The sequence below is a fragment of the Phocoena sinus genome, chromosome 16 (genome assembly GCF_008692025.1).
Source record: "Phocoena sinus isolate mPhoSin1 chromosome 16, mPhoSin1.pri, whole genome shotgun sequence".
NCBI classification, from domain to species: Eukaryota; Metazoa; Chordata; class Mammalia; order Artiodactyla; family Phocoenidae; genus Phocoena; species Phocoena sinus.
The window spans coordinates 39,124,119-39,138,969 of NC_045778.1; the positions used below are offsets into that span (position 1 = coordinate 39,124,119).

A 14,851-nucleotide genomic window follows, 5' to 3' on the forward strand; every position below is an offset into this window, starting at 1 on the left:
TGTAAAGTTTTGTCCAAGTTACTTAAGTTTGTCATTTGGACAGAAATCTGCTCAGCATTGAGAAACATCCTGTTTAGTAAGATGGTTCTCTGCAGAGCTGTGCTGTATCACACCAGTTGCTGGTAACCCCTAGCTGGTCTTAGGCGCTCCTGCACGTTAATGCTTGGACTAAAGGGTGGCAGGTTATGTAGAGCAGTGGTCCCCAACCTTTTTGGCACCAGGGACCGGTTTTGTGGAAGACAGTTTTTCCACGGACCAGGGATGGTGGGGGATGGTTCAGACTGTAATGCAAGCGATGGGGAGCCACAGATGTAGCTTCGCTTGCTCGCCTGCCACTCACCTCCTGCTGTGCGGCCTGGTTCCTAACAGGCCCAGGACTGGTACCGGTCTGCGGCCTGGGGGTGGGGACCCCTGATGTAGAGTGAGCGTGGGCTGTGGTTGGTATTGTAATATGCTGCATATTAGCTGTGTATTCAGAATAACTCCCTTGAAGATATATGTATTTTTTTCTTTTTCTCTTGAGATCCTTAAATGATTACTTTGAAATTTAACTGAATGGTAGTAACATAAAGAGGCAATTGATTGGACATGTAAACCCTATGCATTGGTGTGGTTAAGCTTTAATACTGAATTGATAGATTCAAAAATGTCTCATATTTCTGTCTCTGACTATTATCTCTTCAGATGTCGCCATTTCTACTTTGGGCTCTATGACTTCACCCCTGGGTGTATATTGGGCCTCTGGTTAAGAATGTAAGCTCTGGAATCCCAATACCTGATACTAAATTCTGGCCCTGCCAGTTGCTCTCTGAATATACTTGGACAAGTTACCTAACCTCTCTGAGCCTGAGTTTTCTCATCTGTTAAACAAAAATGATAATAGTGCTTCTCTCATAGGATCATTGAGAGGATTAAATGAAATCCCAATATGAAACGCTTAGCGCAATAGCTGGTACACTGTAAGCACGGAAATGTAATTTACTGTCATGAGTGTAGGGGAAATAACGTTTCATTCCTTTATTTTTGTTGCTCTCTCTCTCTGCTGGGACTCTCTCCTTCCTTTCTTCCCTGGCCAGCTTCTTCTTCTTTTTTTTTTTAAATGTTGTGCATTTTATTTATTTACTTATTTATTATTATTATTATTTTTGGCTGCATTGGGTCTTCATTGCTGCGCCCGGGCTTTCTCTAGCTGCGGCAAGCGGGGGCTACTCTTTGTTGCAGTGTGCGGGCTTCTCATTGCAGTGGCTTCTCTTGTGGCGGAGCACGGGCTCTAGGCATGTGGGCTTCAGTAGTTGTGGCTCGTGGGCTCAGTAGTTGTGGCTCGCGGGCTCTAGAGCGCAGGCTCAGTAGTTGTGGCACGTGGGGCTTAGTTGCTCCGCAGCATGTGGGATCTTCCCGGACCAGGGCTCAAACCCGTGTCCCCTGCATTGGCAGGTGGATTCCTAACCACTGCACCACCAGGGAAGCCCCTGGTCAACTTCTTTTAAGACTCAGTTTAAGCCCTCTCTTTTGAGAAGCCTTCCTTAACCCAAACAGCTGAGAAAGGTAAGAAATAGGGTTAGAGTCTAAAGCAAAAATGGCTCCATCTTTAACCCCCGACCCCCAGCTCTGTTTCACTTGAGCATTTTCTACACTGTATAGAAGTTACCTATTTACGTGTGCAGCCCCTCCCTTTGCCCCCACCACACACATATGGTCACAGGTCTAGAGATCAGGAAACATGTTTCATGTGTATGTCCCAGTACCAATTACACACAATATCCAGCTTTCAGCAATGCTAGCTTTCATCAGATTCTCGAAAAAATCTTTTACAGGAAACAAGTGCAGGAGAGGATGTGGAGGAATTGGAGCCCTCACACATTGCTGGTGGGAACGTAAAATGGTGCAGCCACTTGGGAACACAGCCTAGCAGTTCCATGAAAAGTTAAACATGGAGTTGCCACATGACTCAATTTCAGTTTTTAGGAATACGCGTGAGAGAAACGTCTACCCAAAAACTTGCACGTGAATGTTTATCATAGCGTTATTCATAATAGCCAAAAAGTGGAAACAACTCAAAAGTTCATCCACTGTAGAACGGATAAATAAAATGTGTTATATCCACACAATGGACTCTTATGCAGCAATTAGAAGGGATAAAGTACAGATACATGCTTCAGTATAGATGAGCCCTGAAAATATTGTGATAATTGAGAGAAACCAGTCACAGAAGACCACATGTATGATTCTATTTGTGTGTAATGTGCGGAAGAGATAAATCCATAGAGACAGAAAGTAGATGAGTGTTTGTCTGGGGCTGAGGGGAAAGGAGAATTGGCAGTGCCTGTGAACAGGTATGGGCTTTCACTTTAGGTTGATGGAAATATTGTGAGTTCACATCATGGTGATAGTTGCACAACTCTGTGAATATACTAACAGTCACTGAATCGCACACTACTAAGGGTAACCCTTATGGTATGTAAATTGTAACTCAAACCCGTTCTAAAAAAAGAAACAGAAGCTTTGTGACCCTAACAAAGTTGCGAAATACTGCCTTGTAAGTAGGGCACTCAAACATCCTTGCCGGTCTGGAGAGGCCTGCTTTGTGCCTGTCATTTCAGCCTGGTGATTAATAATTTTCCCTTTCACTCTCAAAAGTGTCCTGGTGTAGGCCGTAAACTCTATAGTCATCTTAATGTGTTTTGACATCTGTCCCTTTTAATGAATCAAAATACTTACTACCCCATTATTTATAATGAGAAATACTCCAGTTCACCGAGCTGCATATTTTTCTTCTGAGGACAGATCGCCACGGGATGTCCACATTTAACCAGCAGGTGCCGGAGGGTGTGGAATGAGATCCAAGGTTAAGGACTTACCGTCGTTATCTATTGTAACTATGTCCAGAAAGCTAACTAGCTTTCCTCTAGCTTAGAACTTCAGAATCTGGCATCAGATTCTTTTCTGTGGGTAGCTTGGTTTTGGTTTTGATTTTTAGAAATTGTTCAGAAAAGCATGCATAAGATTTTTCTTCTGCTGTAGCAGCTTAATAAGGTTTTTGCTTTTTAGGTATCTGTTGTAGTTATTTTTGTAATATTTTGTGATCATCACTTAGTAGTCATATATTTTGGTTATAATTTGTGTACATTTTTATCAGTGTATATCCTTAAAGGCATATTAGATTTTACCTGTGTATGGCTCTTTGTTTTTATAATTTCTTCAGGGTGTAGACCTAATTTTTTACTGTCCTTTAGTGTAAGTGTCCAGTGTAAGTATGCTCAACTGTTTGGTTAGTTGTGTTCCCTAGTCAGTGTGATCCTTAGGCAATTTTAAGATGTAGGCAGACATCCAATGTTAAACTAATGAATAACCTTATATTATGCTTTGTTAATAATTAAACTTAGAGAAAAGATTATGATACATATACTTATGGGTATATATGCTAATTATTTTTAGTGTAAGTAGATGGATACTGAAATGACTAGTATTATTCTTATCTAGCTAACATTGAATTTGGAATTTTCATTACTTTGATAATTCTCTAGTATGCTGCTAGTTGGGTGGTTCCTTATCACATAGTATAGAAACTAGAACATGACCCTTCTGTAATTAGAACACTTTCTATTTGGGACTGCCCATGTCCAGTGCTAGGCCTCCCTGTGTTTCTTTACTTTTATGATTCTGTTCCTTAAAAGGTCCTGATCAATATTTATTCTGGAAGACATTTATTGACTGCCCCTAGGGGCTGGTGTGGAAGCCTAGGTGAGGAGGTAGGTGAAGACAGGTGAGAGGAAGGTGGTGAGGAGAGCTGTGGCTGGATTTCAGCTGTGGTTGCCCAACATGGGGTAGAGATGGGTGAATATTGCTGTGGTGAACAGTGAAGATGAGCTTTCCCAGCTTCTTAGAGACTTTGTGTGGAGGGGATAGAATGGGATGGGTTTAGGGTTTGAAGGGAAGGCACAGAAGCCCACAGAGGTGCTTGGAAAGACATGGTTAAGTGGCTGAGGTGGCACCAGGCCACAAGTCACAGCCTGAACTAGGTTCTGGCCCTGAGATCTCTTGACAGCCACCTTCCTGACCATGCTGGAAATAGGCATTGGTGCTCCCTGGTTCTTCCTCTGCCATAGGAAATGGTGAGAGAGAATGCTACGTTTGTGAACGCTAAGTGTGCTGTGTGAGTTGGCAAAGCCAACAGCTAGTGCACCTACCTTGATCCAAAAGTAACTGACAAAGGGACAAGATGAGGAGGGCCCCGGGCTTTTACACGAGAATGCCAGACAGCGGGTGATGACTTGCTGGACACAAATTGCACCTACTTCAAAGGTTTTTCTTGCTGCAACTGTGTAAGGTCAATGGATGACTCGGGCATTTTGGTGGTAGGTGGGTTCCTGTAGGTGTGGCCTAGAAAGAATATTGTATTTTGTAAATCACATTTGCCTTTAATTTGACTCTTTGTTTGTATAGCCAAAAGAAGACCCAGAGAGCATCTCTCCTGTTTGAAGATGATTGTGACAGTGGAAGCTCTCTGTTTGGCTCTCCTCCCGCATCTGCTCCTCCTGCAACAACGGTATTCTTAACCTGTTAGACCCAGGAAGTAACCCTGAGGTGATGTTCCATGAATACTGATGCTTCCCTCAATCACGTCCTAAAACCTGACCTTGGAGACTGAGTCTTATGGAAAAACTCGTTTGCCTGGTTTTAGACAGACATCTTCTGGTTAGTGGTATTTTACAGACGAAGCACACGTGCAAAGCCTGGAGAAAAGGATTCCACATCACGCAGCCCCGTCAGTGTCAGTTGTAGGCGTCTGAGTCTCAACAGTAACGTGGATATACTTACTACTACTGAACTCTATACTTAGAAATGGTTAAGATAGTAAATGTTATGTTTTTTATGACAATTAAAGTTTTTTTAAAAAATTAAAAGTATGTGATGAGAAAAAAAAGTCCATCAGTGCCTATCTAGTCTAAATAGTCTTCCAGCAGTTACATCTAAATGGCATCACTAACCATGATCGCCTAAGCTAAAAGATTTAGCAAGTCTTCATGTTTTTTATATCAAAAGGACTATTAAGAAATGAGAGGAAGGTGGCATTATGATAATATTTGTCCTGGGAACCTAGGGATACTGGAATCCTGTCTTTGGCCTGTCATTCATCCCTCCCCAACACATTCCCTATGTGGGTATATGTAAGTGTGTGCACACAGAACAAAGTGAGGCCAAGCAGCATTTTATTGCCAACTGGCAATTGCCAACAGCCCCAAAGGAAACTTTAGAGCTTCTCAGGCTAGACCCCATGGAGACCTCCTTTACCTGAGCTGGGTTAGCCTCAAAGGCCAAGAATCAAGCAGAGTCATAGCCTGCTGTTGAGGGCTTTCGACCCCAACTTCAGACCACTCTAATTGGCATGTGTTAGAGACAGAAAGACATGTAAGACAGGGAAGGAGGGATGTACCCCCCGAGATTCCCCCCATGTGGGAGCAGCCACAGAATCTAAAAAGGCAGCTCCTCCACCCTTGCTTGATGAGGAAGACTCTCTCCTTCCCACTGTGGTCATGGGTGACCATGTGCAGTCCCCGATGCCTGCACATCCCAAGGGACATTGTACCCTAAGGGGTACAGTGAAGGAGGGAAATGGCAGTTGAGGAGCCTAGAACTTCCTCTTTTCTAGAGACCCGTACCTGGCTCTTCTTCCGTATCTCCTAAATATTTTTTGTTTAAAGTTTATTTTAAATTATACAGTAATACATGGATGCCTTCTTAAAAAAGGGTTAAAACATGCATAGAGGGAGTTCCTTGGCAGTCCAGTGGTTAGGACTTGGCGATTTCATTGCCATGACCCCGGGTTCAATCCCAGCTCAGGGAACTAAGATCCTGCAAACTGCATGGTGCGGCCCCCTCATGCCCCAAAAAAGAAAGAAAGCAAAAAAAGGTAGTCAAGGTGAAAAACAAATACAAACAAATGAAAAAACATGCGTAGAGAATACGAAGTCCCCATTCCATACTCCTCCCTAGCGTAATCATTGGTAACAATGTGTTGTCAGTGCTTTTTTCATGCCTGTTTCTAGGCATTCTTGTCTTTTTTTCATTTAAATGAGATCATGTTTTACAGTTTTATGCATCTTTTTTAAAAAAAATCCTGCAGCATGTTTTTCATTTCCATAAACTCCATCTTGTTTTTTGGTTTTTTTCGATCACTATATAGTATTCCACTGAATAACTACACCAGGACATGTGTGAATATTTCTCCTTTGATGGGGTGGTCATCACTGTTTCCTGCCAGTTTGTTAGGAATGTTTCTTCCCGTCCCTACAGTCTTGTCATCTTTAGCCTTGACTATTGAGATAATTTCTTAACTGGCCTGTGAATGCTCCTTCTCTTCATCTCTCCTTGCCGCTGCCCAAGTTATCTTCTCAAAGACCACCCGGTCCTGTCATCCCTTTGTCAAGCTGAGCCTGTAGCTGAACCTACCACGCCACCTGTAATTTCATTCAAAGTAGACTCAGCTTTTCCACCTTAACTCGCCATGCACTCTTGGTGACTCATGCTGTCCCAAAATATTCCAGAGGAAGTTGTTGTCTCTTTTTTCTGGAAATATTCTTCATATTTTCAGACCCAGTAAAGGTGTTAACTTGTCCTATTCCCAGACCAGGCCCATGTCAGTTACTGATTTAGGGACTCTTTCCTCACCACGGTCCCATTAAGTGCACAGCTTGTGGTAAAAGCTTGCAGCATTGCTGCTGCTTCTGAGTGCTCATAAACTTTTCTTTGAATTACCTGTACTTGCATCTCCCTAAAGTGGCTTCTTGGTTTAGAGAGTCAGAAGATCTGAGTGGCTTTTCTTTGTAAATTATAAATAATAACTTCTACCCTGGATAAATGAGCAATAATCTAATGAATTTTGAAGGTTCTGGAAATGTAAAACTTCTTTGAAACTGTAGTAATTATGATTGTTAAATAAGACAAAAGGTCAAAAATATGCATCTTAAGTAGCAGAACAACCTGCACACCTGAGTTTTACCATTTGTGAAATTTGATCGCCTTTAGGCAACATATAAAGTATATTTTTTGTTTAGAGATCCTAGAATATTTTAAAGTAAGTTAAATACAACTCAACTGTAAACCTATCAAGAAATTAATTTCAGAATGAAGAGTCAGCTTATCTTTAGGAAGATTTAAAATCAGTAGTTTGGGTGGCATTTTCCTTGGTTTAAGGACCATAGTTATATGAAGGGAGAATTTGGTCCACTGTACATCAGTCTCGTTTTTTACCTTGATCCACTTGCATCGACATTACATATAGTTTTCAGTGAGTCCAGCACATCCCACAAAAATTTTTTCCTTTGATCACTTTGGCTTCGTTTTATTTCTTCTGAAACTCTTTTGTGGGCTTCCAGTCTTTTATTTCAAGTTCTAATGATGATGCACGGACCGTTTTCTAACAATAACTAAAAATTTGCTTACCTTATTCTTCTTATTTATTCATAGTTTTTTCTATCACAGTCAGTCATGTTCTTCTTTAGTTTCCCAAACTTGTCTACCTAACTCGATTTAGATATTGCTTCAAAGCTTACTTCCTCATATCATCTAGTCTAGTTAGTAGGATAGAGTTACTGCTTTTCTCTCAAGCATTTTTTTTTTTTTGCGGTACGCAGGCCTCTCACTGTTGTGGCCTCTTCCGTTGCGGAGCACAGGCTCCGGACGCACAGGTTCAGCGGCCATGGCTCATGGGCCCAGCCGCTCCACGGCATGTGGGATCTTCCCAGACCAGGGCACGAACCCGTGTCCCCTGCATTGGCAGGCGGACTCTTAACCACTGCACCACCAGGGAAGCCCCCTCAAGCATTTTTGATAAGTCACTTGCCCCAAGGATGCCAATAACTCTGGGCAAGTCACGTGACCTCAGTTCCCTAATCTCTGAAATCCCTGCCTCCCAGGTAAGGAACAGATGAGAGATGGGGCGAAGTGCTCACAAACTTGTGCTGAGCCCCCGCTTGATATAAAATACCGTGACTGGCCTTGGAAATATACTGCATGATCCTTTCAAATGAGTGGACAAAGAGATGTACGATAGCTATTAACGTAAATTAGGAGGAAAGTATAGTTAAGGGCTAGGTATAGACATAAATATTCTTATCAACGAAGCACCTGATACTTACTGAAGAGAACAGGAAAACCTTCTTGGGTGACATCTGAGCTGGGCCTTGCTTGAAAGATGAGGAGGATTTGTTTCTCTAGACAGTGCAGATCAAGCATGGAAGTGTGGAAGTTTACAGTAGGTTTAAGGAATAGTGAGGATTGATGAGGTGCAGATGGATGAGGGTTATAAAGAGGGGCCAGTTGATTGTCACGTTTAGCATTTGCTTAATGCACACAGCGCAGGTTTGGGGTGAGAGATGAAGTAATCTGGTGGGTGTTTTATTTTAGCAAGACATCTCTGGATGATGTCATACAGCTGAAAGGTAAGGGGAGGGAGGCAGAGAGGAGAGACTAATGATTGGGTGGCAGAGGTTAGGATCTAAGCCATGGCACACACAAGGAGTTAACAGATGAAGGGAGACAAGTGCAGACCTTGTGATGGCAGAAAGTGTCTGCAAGTCTGAGGTAGTGGTGGTATTGCTTCTCCCTGTTTGTGCCCCCTTCACTGTCCTGTCCTGTCTCTCCCGACCCCAAAGTTTAGCTAATGCCTTAAAGAGGACTGTGCTTCTGGCTTGTTCTATACATTGCCATGCTCGTCAGGCAAACGTATTATTTGTTTGTTTTTGAGGATGTCATTTATTCTTCTTCTGATAGAAAAAAGAGACTGTCCCTGACGTACCACCTCTGCTGTTCAGTGATGAAGAAGAGAAGGAGGCACGGTTGGGAGTGAAACCAGTGGCTAAGAAGGCTGAGAGCGCCAAAGAGTCGTCAGAATTTGGGAGAACTAGTGTGGCTGAGGAGTCAGGAAAGGTGGACTTTTTTTTTCTTGTATAATCTGATATTTTTGTCTCTCACATGTTCTTGTAAAACCCACCCACACACGCACATACCCTTACATTTTTCTACCACAGAAAACAAACGGCTCATTTGTTGAAAATTTTGAAAACACTGAAAAGTATGAAGAAGAAAATCTGTGATCCTGCCATTCAGGGAGACCTTCAACATTGCTCTTGCCTCTCCATCTCTTTTCTAGGCATATGTGCGCACACAATGATGTGCATTTTTCCCGTTTTACATTATTATGGTCATTGTGTCAGTGTCCATTTTGCCTTTCTCTATCTCATCTCGTTTTTCCTTTCGGTTTTCTCTCTGCACGTCTGTGCTTTCTGACTGGCTCTCTTCTCCATAGTCTGTTTCCCCTTGCTCTCTTCTAGTCCCACCTGTACTTAAATTACAATGACAGCTTTAAGAAGATTTTAGTTTACCAATCTTTTACATTTTCTTGATGTTGGCTGTGAATTACAGAGTGAAGTGAAATTTGGCTTTCTTCTAAAGCATTAAATTTCTTCTCCTGGGCGGGCTGTCCTCTCCTGCAGGAGGCCTGTGGATAAGGCTGCTGGCTGCATCTGGGAATCAACAGTTCTTTCAATCTCTGTCTACTTTTCCTTTTTTTCTAACTTTTCTCGTACTCTCGTGCTTGTGTGTGTTCAGCTATCTAGGTTTACTCTCTCTTCTAGGGCCTATGTGAAGAATGTTGCACATACTTTTCCTGTCAAGGCTTCTTGGGGCTACAGTGATGCAAACATTTTACCTATACCTGAATCACTGTGTGACATTCTCTTCCTGTTGTTTCAATGTGACCTTTTCTGTGTTGCTGTAGCCCATTTTCCCCTTGAACTCTAGCTGCTTGTTGTACTGCTGTCTCCCTTGCTTGAGGATAAGCTTTTTGAGGATTGGGCCATGTTCGTTTTGCTCTCCATTGCATCTGTGGTGCTTAGCTTATTACCTCGCACATAGTAGGCACTTTCAAAATTACATATTTTCTTTAAAGAAGTATATATTTCCTTCATAGTTTAACTACTTTGAAATTAGGATGCACCTCACAATCGATGGCATGTTTAATTGGGAGTTTTTTTTTTTTTCTTGGCAGTTCATACAGGAACAGTGATTCTTACAGTCAATGGTATCTTGCCTGAAAGGTGGTGCTTGTTGAATGAATAAATGTTGCATTTTATGATTATTTTAGAGATTCTTCTAATTGCATAATACAGTATAAGCCTTCTACAAGTTGTGTCCAATTCTGTCAATTAGGCCTCTCCCTTGGAGTTATGTGTTAGTTAAATACTAGGAAATATATGATCCATTTCCAGTGATTGGCATTTGTGTCATACCTGTGACTTCGAAGTTATTTATAGCTCATGAGCAACCTATGTGGCTCATGGTTATAACTGATATATATGTATCTTGTTTGGAAGGAGTTATAAATATAGGCTTTAAACTGATTGGAAAAAATCATCTTTGATTATGAATTATCTGTACTAGACTCTCCATTGGAGTGGCCGATCAAGAATTGGCCTGAGTGTTTTGTTACTTGGGAGTAGGTGTGATTAGCTGTCATGCCCTGAAACATGCAGGTGTGACAGTTACTGAATTAATGAGGAGCTTGGGAGGCCCCACAATAGAATTTTTGTTTCCAGGTGTTACTCATTTTTTTTCCTTACTATTTCCATTTTCAGGAAGGATCTCTGAATGTACCTACTCAGGAAGCAGCCAAGCATTCTGATTTATTTTCTGCATCATCCCCATTGGACAGAGGAGCTAAAACTAGAACCAAAACTGTTCTTAGCTTATTTGATGAGGAAGAGGATAAAACAGAAGATCAAAACAGCTTCCAAGCTCTGAAGAAAGAAGTAGGAAAGGTGAGCAAAAAGCTGTAAAGGTTCAAATCTTTAGAAGGATAAAAGAGTCTCATTTCACAGTGTCAGTTGTGTGATGTGAGTTGCTGAAGAATGGAGGGTTCCAGCTTCCTCACATTCTTACCATCACTTGTTGACTTTTTTGATAATGGCCAAGTGTTGGTGAGGATGTTGAGAAACTGGAGCCCTCATTCTTTGCTGTTAGAAATGTAAAATGGTGCTGCCACTTCAGAAATCAATTTGGTGCTTCCTCAGATTCTTAAATATAAGAGTTACCACATGACCTAGCAATTCCACTCCTAGGTATATAACCAAGAGAAATTAAAACATAAGTTCACACAAAAACTTGAATGTAATGTTCCCAACAGGTATTATTCATAATAGCCAAAAGATGGAAACAACTCAAATGTCTATCAGCTGATGAATGGATAAACACAATGTGTTTTAGCCATACAATGGAATATTATTTGGCAATATAAAGTGAATTACTGATACATGGTACAACATAGATGAACCTTGAAAACATGCTGAATGAAAGAAGCTAGTGACAAACACATTATGTATGAATTCATTTATTTGAAATGTCTTGAATAGGCAAATTCATGGAGAGAGAGAGTAGATCAGTGGTTGCCTGGGTCTAGGGAAAGAGGTGGACAGGAGTGGAGAGCGACTGCTAGTAGGTTTGGAGGTTCTTTATGGGATGATGAGAATGTTCTAAATTTAGATTGTGGTGGTATTTACACAGCTTTGTGAATATATTATAAACCATTGAATTACACACTTTAAATAGGTGAATTTTATCTCAATAGAAGTATTAAAAAAAGAGAAAACAGGCGATGGGCCATAGATTGCCAATAATTTTTTATGAATCAAACTGAGGATATAGTCCATGTTGATATTTACAACAAATGTTTTATGAATTTTCTTATTATACCAGTAGGATAGCCCCATTTATAAGTGAGAGCTACACACAGTGAATATGAATAATTTGCTGTATTTTCTTCCAGTCTCTTACTGTGTTTGATTTTGTATATGATTTTCATGGTTGTAAAACTTTGTACCTTACTTGCTATGTTACACTAATTTTGATGTGTAATCAATAATAATTATTAGTTAATTTTTAATGTGACACATTTTGTCAGAAGTGAGTTTTTTTGTTTGTTTCTGTCTGTGGTTGTGATACTAAAGAAAGGGAAGAATTTTAGAATGTCAAGTCTGGGGCATTATAGTATCAAACCAAGTAATGTGATAGTAACTTTCAAATGTCAGATACCCTAGCAAACAGAAAGAACTTCTTTGGAATCTGAAGGTAGTGGGGTGGAAGGTGGATGGGCATAGGAGAAGATTGGCTGATCACACCCGTGCCAGCTCTTTGGCCTAAGATGCTGGTATGTAGAAGTTAGGTATATGTGCTTGACCGCTCTGTGTAATTTCTGGTATTAAGTCAGCTGCTGTTTCATTCTTCCCTTTGGGCATGAGATGGAGAGAACTTGTTTAACTTTATGTGTTTTCACCCCTAAAATGTTTCTCAGTATGGAACTAAGGATTGTTTTTTAAATAAACAGTTCAGATTCAGATACTACACAAAGGTTGAAAGATGATCTTTCCAGATTATTATATGTTATCTGTTTTTGTAAATATATTCTCCACTGTTTTTAGTATCTCCAAAGTATTCCATTATGTGACTGTGTCATTCCCCTTCTGATGGGCACTCAGGCTGTGTCCAACCTTTAGCCACTATAAACAGAGCCAACAAGGAATATCTTTGTTGTTTCATCTTTGTAGCTGTATATTATTTCCTTGAGGTAAAGCCCTAGGAGTCTATAAAATACATGAACTTCCCTCTTTTTTCCTAGAGTCCTGATGCTAATGCCTGCCCCAAGAGCACAGGTGTCTTTCAGGATGAAGAGCTCCTTTTTAGTCACAAGCTTCAGAAGGACAATGACCCAGACGTTGACCTTTTCTCCGGCACCAAAAAAACCAGGGTCAGTTCCAAATGGTTCTCCATGTCATAGCTTTGTTATTATGTTAAATATTGTCTCTGTAGCTCACCTGACTCTCTTTGTAAATTGTTTTTGTTTTGGATATTGAATTTAAGTTTTTTCTATTCTAGTTGTTAGAGCCAAGTGTTGGGAGCCTGTTTGGGGATGATGAAGATGATGATCTTTTCAGCTCTGCCAAGTCGCATCCTTTGGTATCAGACTTTTGTTCTCAATACTGTGGTGTGTGGGAAGGCTTCTGGGAAAGGAAATGAATGTCCCCTTATGTGACTAAGGAAAATGCTCACTAGTAAATGAACAGCAAATAATGTGCTCATGATGGTGTTCAGGTTGTCTCCATCTTATGTTTCCTAACGTTAAACTACTAACTAACCCAGGCTCTCTTACCGTATTACAAATCTGTTTGATTTTTAAGTTATTCATTGAAAGACCAGTACATATGATATGGTGACAAAATATTCATGCCTTTCAGGTGCAAAGCTGTAAATCTGAGTGTTAGGCCATGTGTGTCATTTCCCTCCCTTCCCCAGTAGATTTTTAAGTACTCTCTATTTTCTCTTTATCACTGAGAGGATGCCTGGTCCTTAGAACTCTATTTCTGAAATGCTGCCTTTAAATTTGTTTGTTCAACCCTCATTTGTGAAATGACTTTTAAAAGTCAGAAGCTATTTTCCCTTTTTGCATTGTGACTTTTCCTTAAAATTTCTAAGATATTTGACAGACTTTGGGTATTCTTTGCTTTTGAAGATCCCAGAAAAGAAGGTAGTGAAAAAAGACCACTCTGTTTCCTCTTTCAAGAACCAGAAACATCCTGAATCCACTCCAGGTATCAAAGAAAAAGGCATATGGAAATCGGAAACACCTCAGGTTAGAACTGATCTCTTTAAGGACTTTCAGCTCTTGTTTGCATTGTAGTATAGTTTAATTGCATCATACAGACCCCGGGGTCATTCAGAGTTCTCTTAATTAAGCAGAAAATAGCAACTAGACTACCTCCCTTTGTTTACTTTTTTTTTAAACCCCTGCTCATTTCACCTCTCTCACTCCACACTGGTTCCATGAATCCATACTTATCATTATTACTTGTGGAGTACCTGCAAATTCGATTCCAAGATAGAGTTAAGGTAGGATTAAGATCTTCCCACTAGAACAACATTTCTCCCTTTGGGCTACCTTGGAGTAGGGTTCCATTAGAATTAAATATGAATTATATTCACTTTCTTGATTCCCTCTCTGTGTTATGTCTTATGAGATCATTGCTATTAGGCCTCCATCCTCAGCAGTCTTCTCTGTGGTGCTCCTCCTGAGGGCAGGGCAGGGCTAGACAGTGAGTTCTGGTCCTGGCTTAGAGCTGTCCCTGGATGTCTCATTGAGGCCTCAGTGTTCTGAGCTGTGAAAATGAGGCACTAGGACTCACACATCTCCAGCGACTCAAGTCTCCGCTTCTTTTGCTTCTAGAACTAGTGCATTAGGCTTGGGTGAATTTCTGTGTGCTCTGTAATATTTGCTGTGTGAGATAACCAGCATGGTCATGTTTCCAGCTGGTCCAGTTTTGGAGCTCTGATACACTATAATTCTTATGAATCTTAATCATGATCTTTGTCTCCCTTTCCTCCATGTATGGTCTTAAACAGCCTTCCACTTACACAACAGATAAGGAAGCACAAATGAAGTAATGTTAGTGAAATGTTTTGAGGCCCCAGGAGAGATTTGAATGCCTTTCCCATTATAGAATTATAGAAACCAACAGCTTTGTTCCATCACAGATTTATTTTCAGGCATATGTGTAATCCAAGAGACACTTTTTTATTTCCCCAATGGATTTTTAACTGCATGTAATTTCACACAGGACTCACCAGGTCCCGCTCCATTTAAAACCAAAGAGCCATCCCCTTGGATCTGGAAAATTCAAGTAATTATAACGTGTCTGGAACCTTCATTGCCAGTCTTGTGGCATCTGTAAAGTTTCTTGGGTTTTCCTTTTGTCAGCTGCTGCCAGGCGTTTTCTCATCTCTTCCCCACCCTCTGGTTGTTGCT

General features: G+C 40.9%; 1 protein-coding gene across 23 annotated transcripts in view; it reads left to right on the top strand.

Moving 5' to 3' along the window:
- LOC116741858 (WASH complex subunit 2C-like) overlaps positions 1 to 14,851 on the top strand; it is a 56,280-nt gene that overhangs the window by 35,689 nt on the left and 5,740 nt on the right. For 8 of the 23 annotated variants that reach the window (XM_032608992.1, XM_032608979.1, XM_032608980.1 and 5 more), the window contains 7 exons: positions 4,444 to 4,546; positions 8,773 to 8,928; positions 10,635 to 10,817; positions 12,671 to 12,799; positions 12,928 to 13,008; positions 13,562 to 13,681; positions 14,664 to 14,726. In XM_032608992.1, coding sequence (XP_032464883.1) covers positions 4,444 to 4,546; positions 8,773 to 8,928; positions 10,635 to 10,817; positions 12,671 to 12,799; positions 12,928 to 13,008; positions 13,562 to 13,681; positions 14,664 to 14,726 — 835 coding nt within the window. The remainder of the gene's footprint in view (positions 1 to 4,443; positions 4,547 to 8,772; positions 8,929 to 10,634; positions 10,818 to 12,670; positions 12,800 to 12,927; positions 13,009 to 13,561; positions 13,682 to 14,663; positions 14,727 to 14,851) is intronic. The other 15 variants (XM_032608996.1, XM_032608993.1, XM_032608986.1 and 12 more) reach the window with 4 other exon arrangements.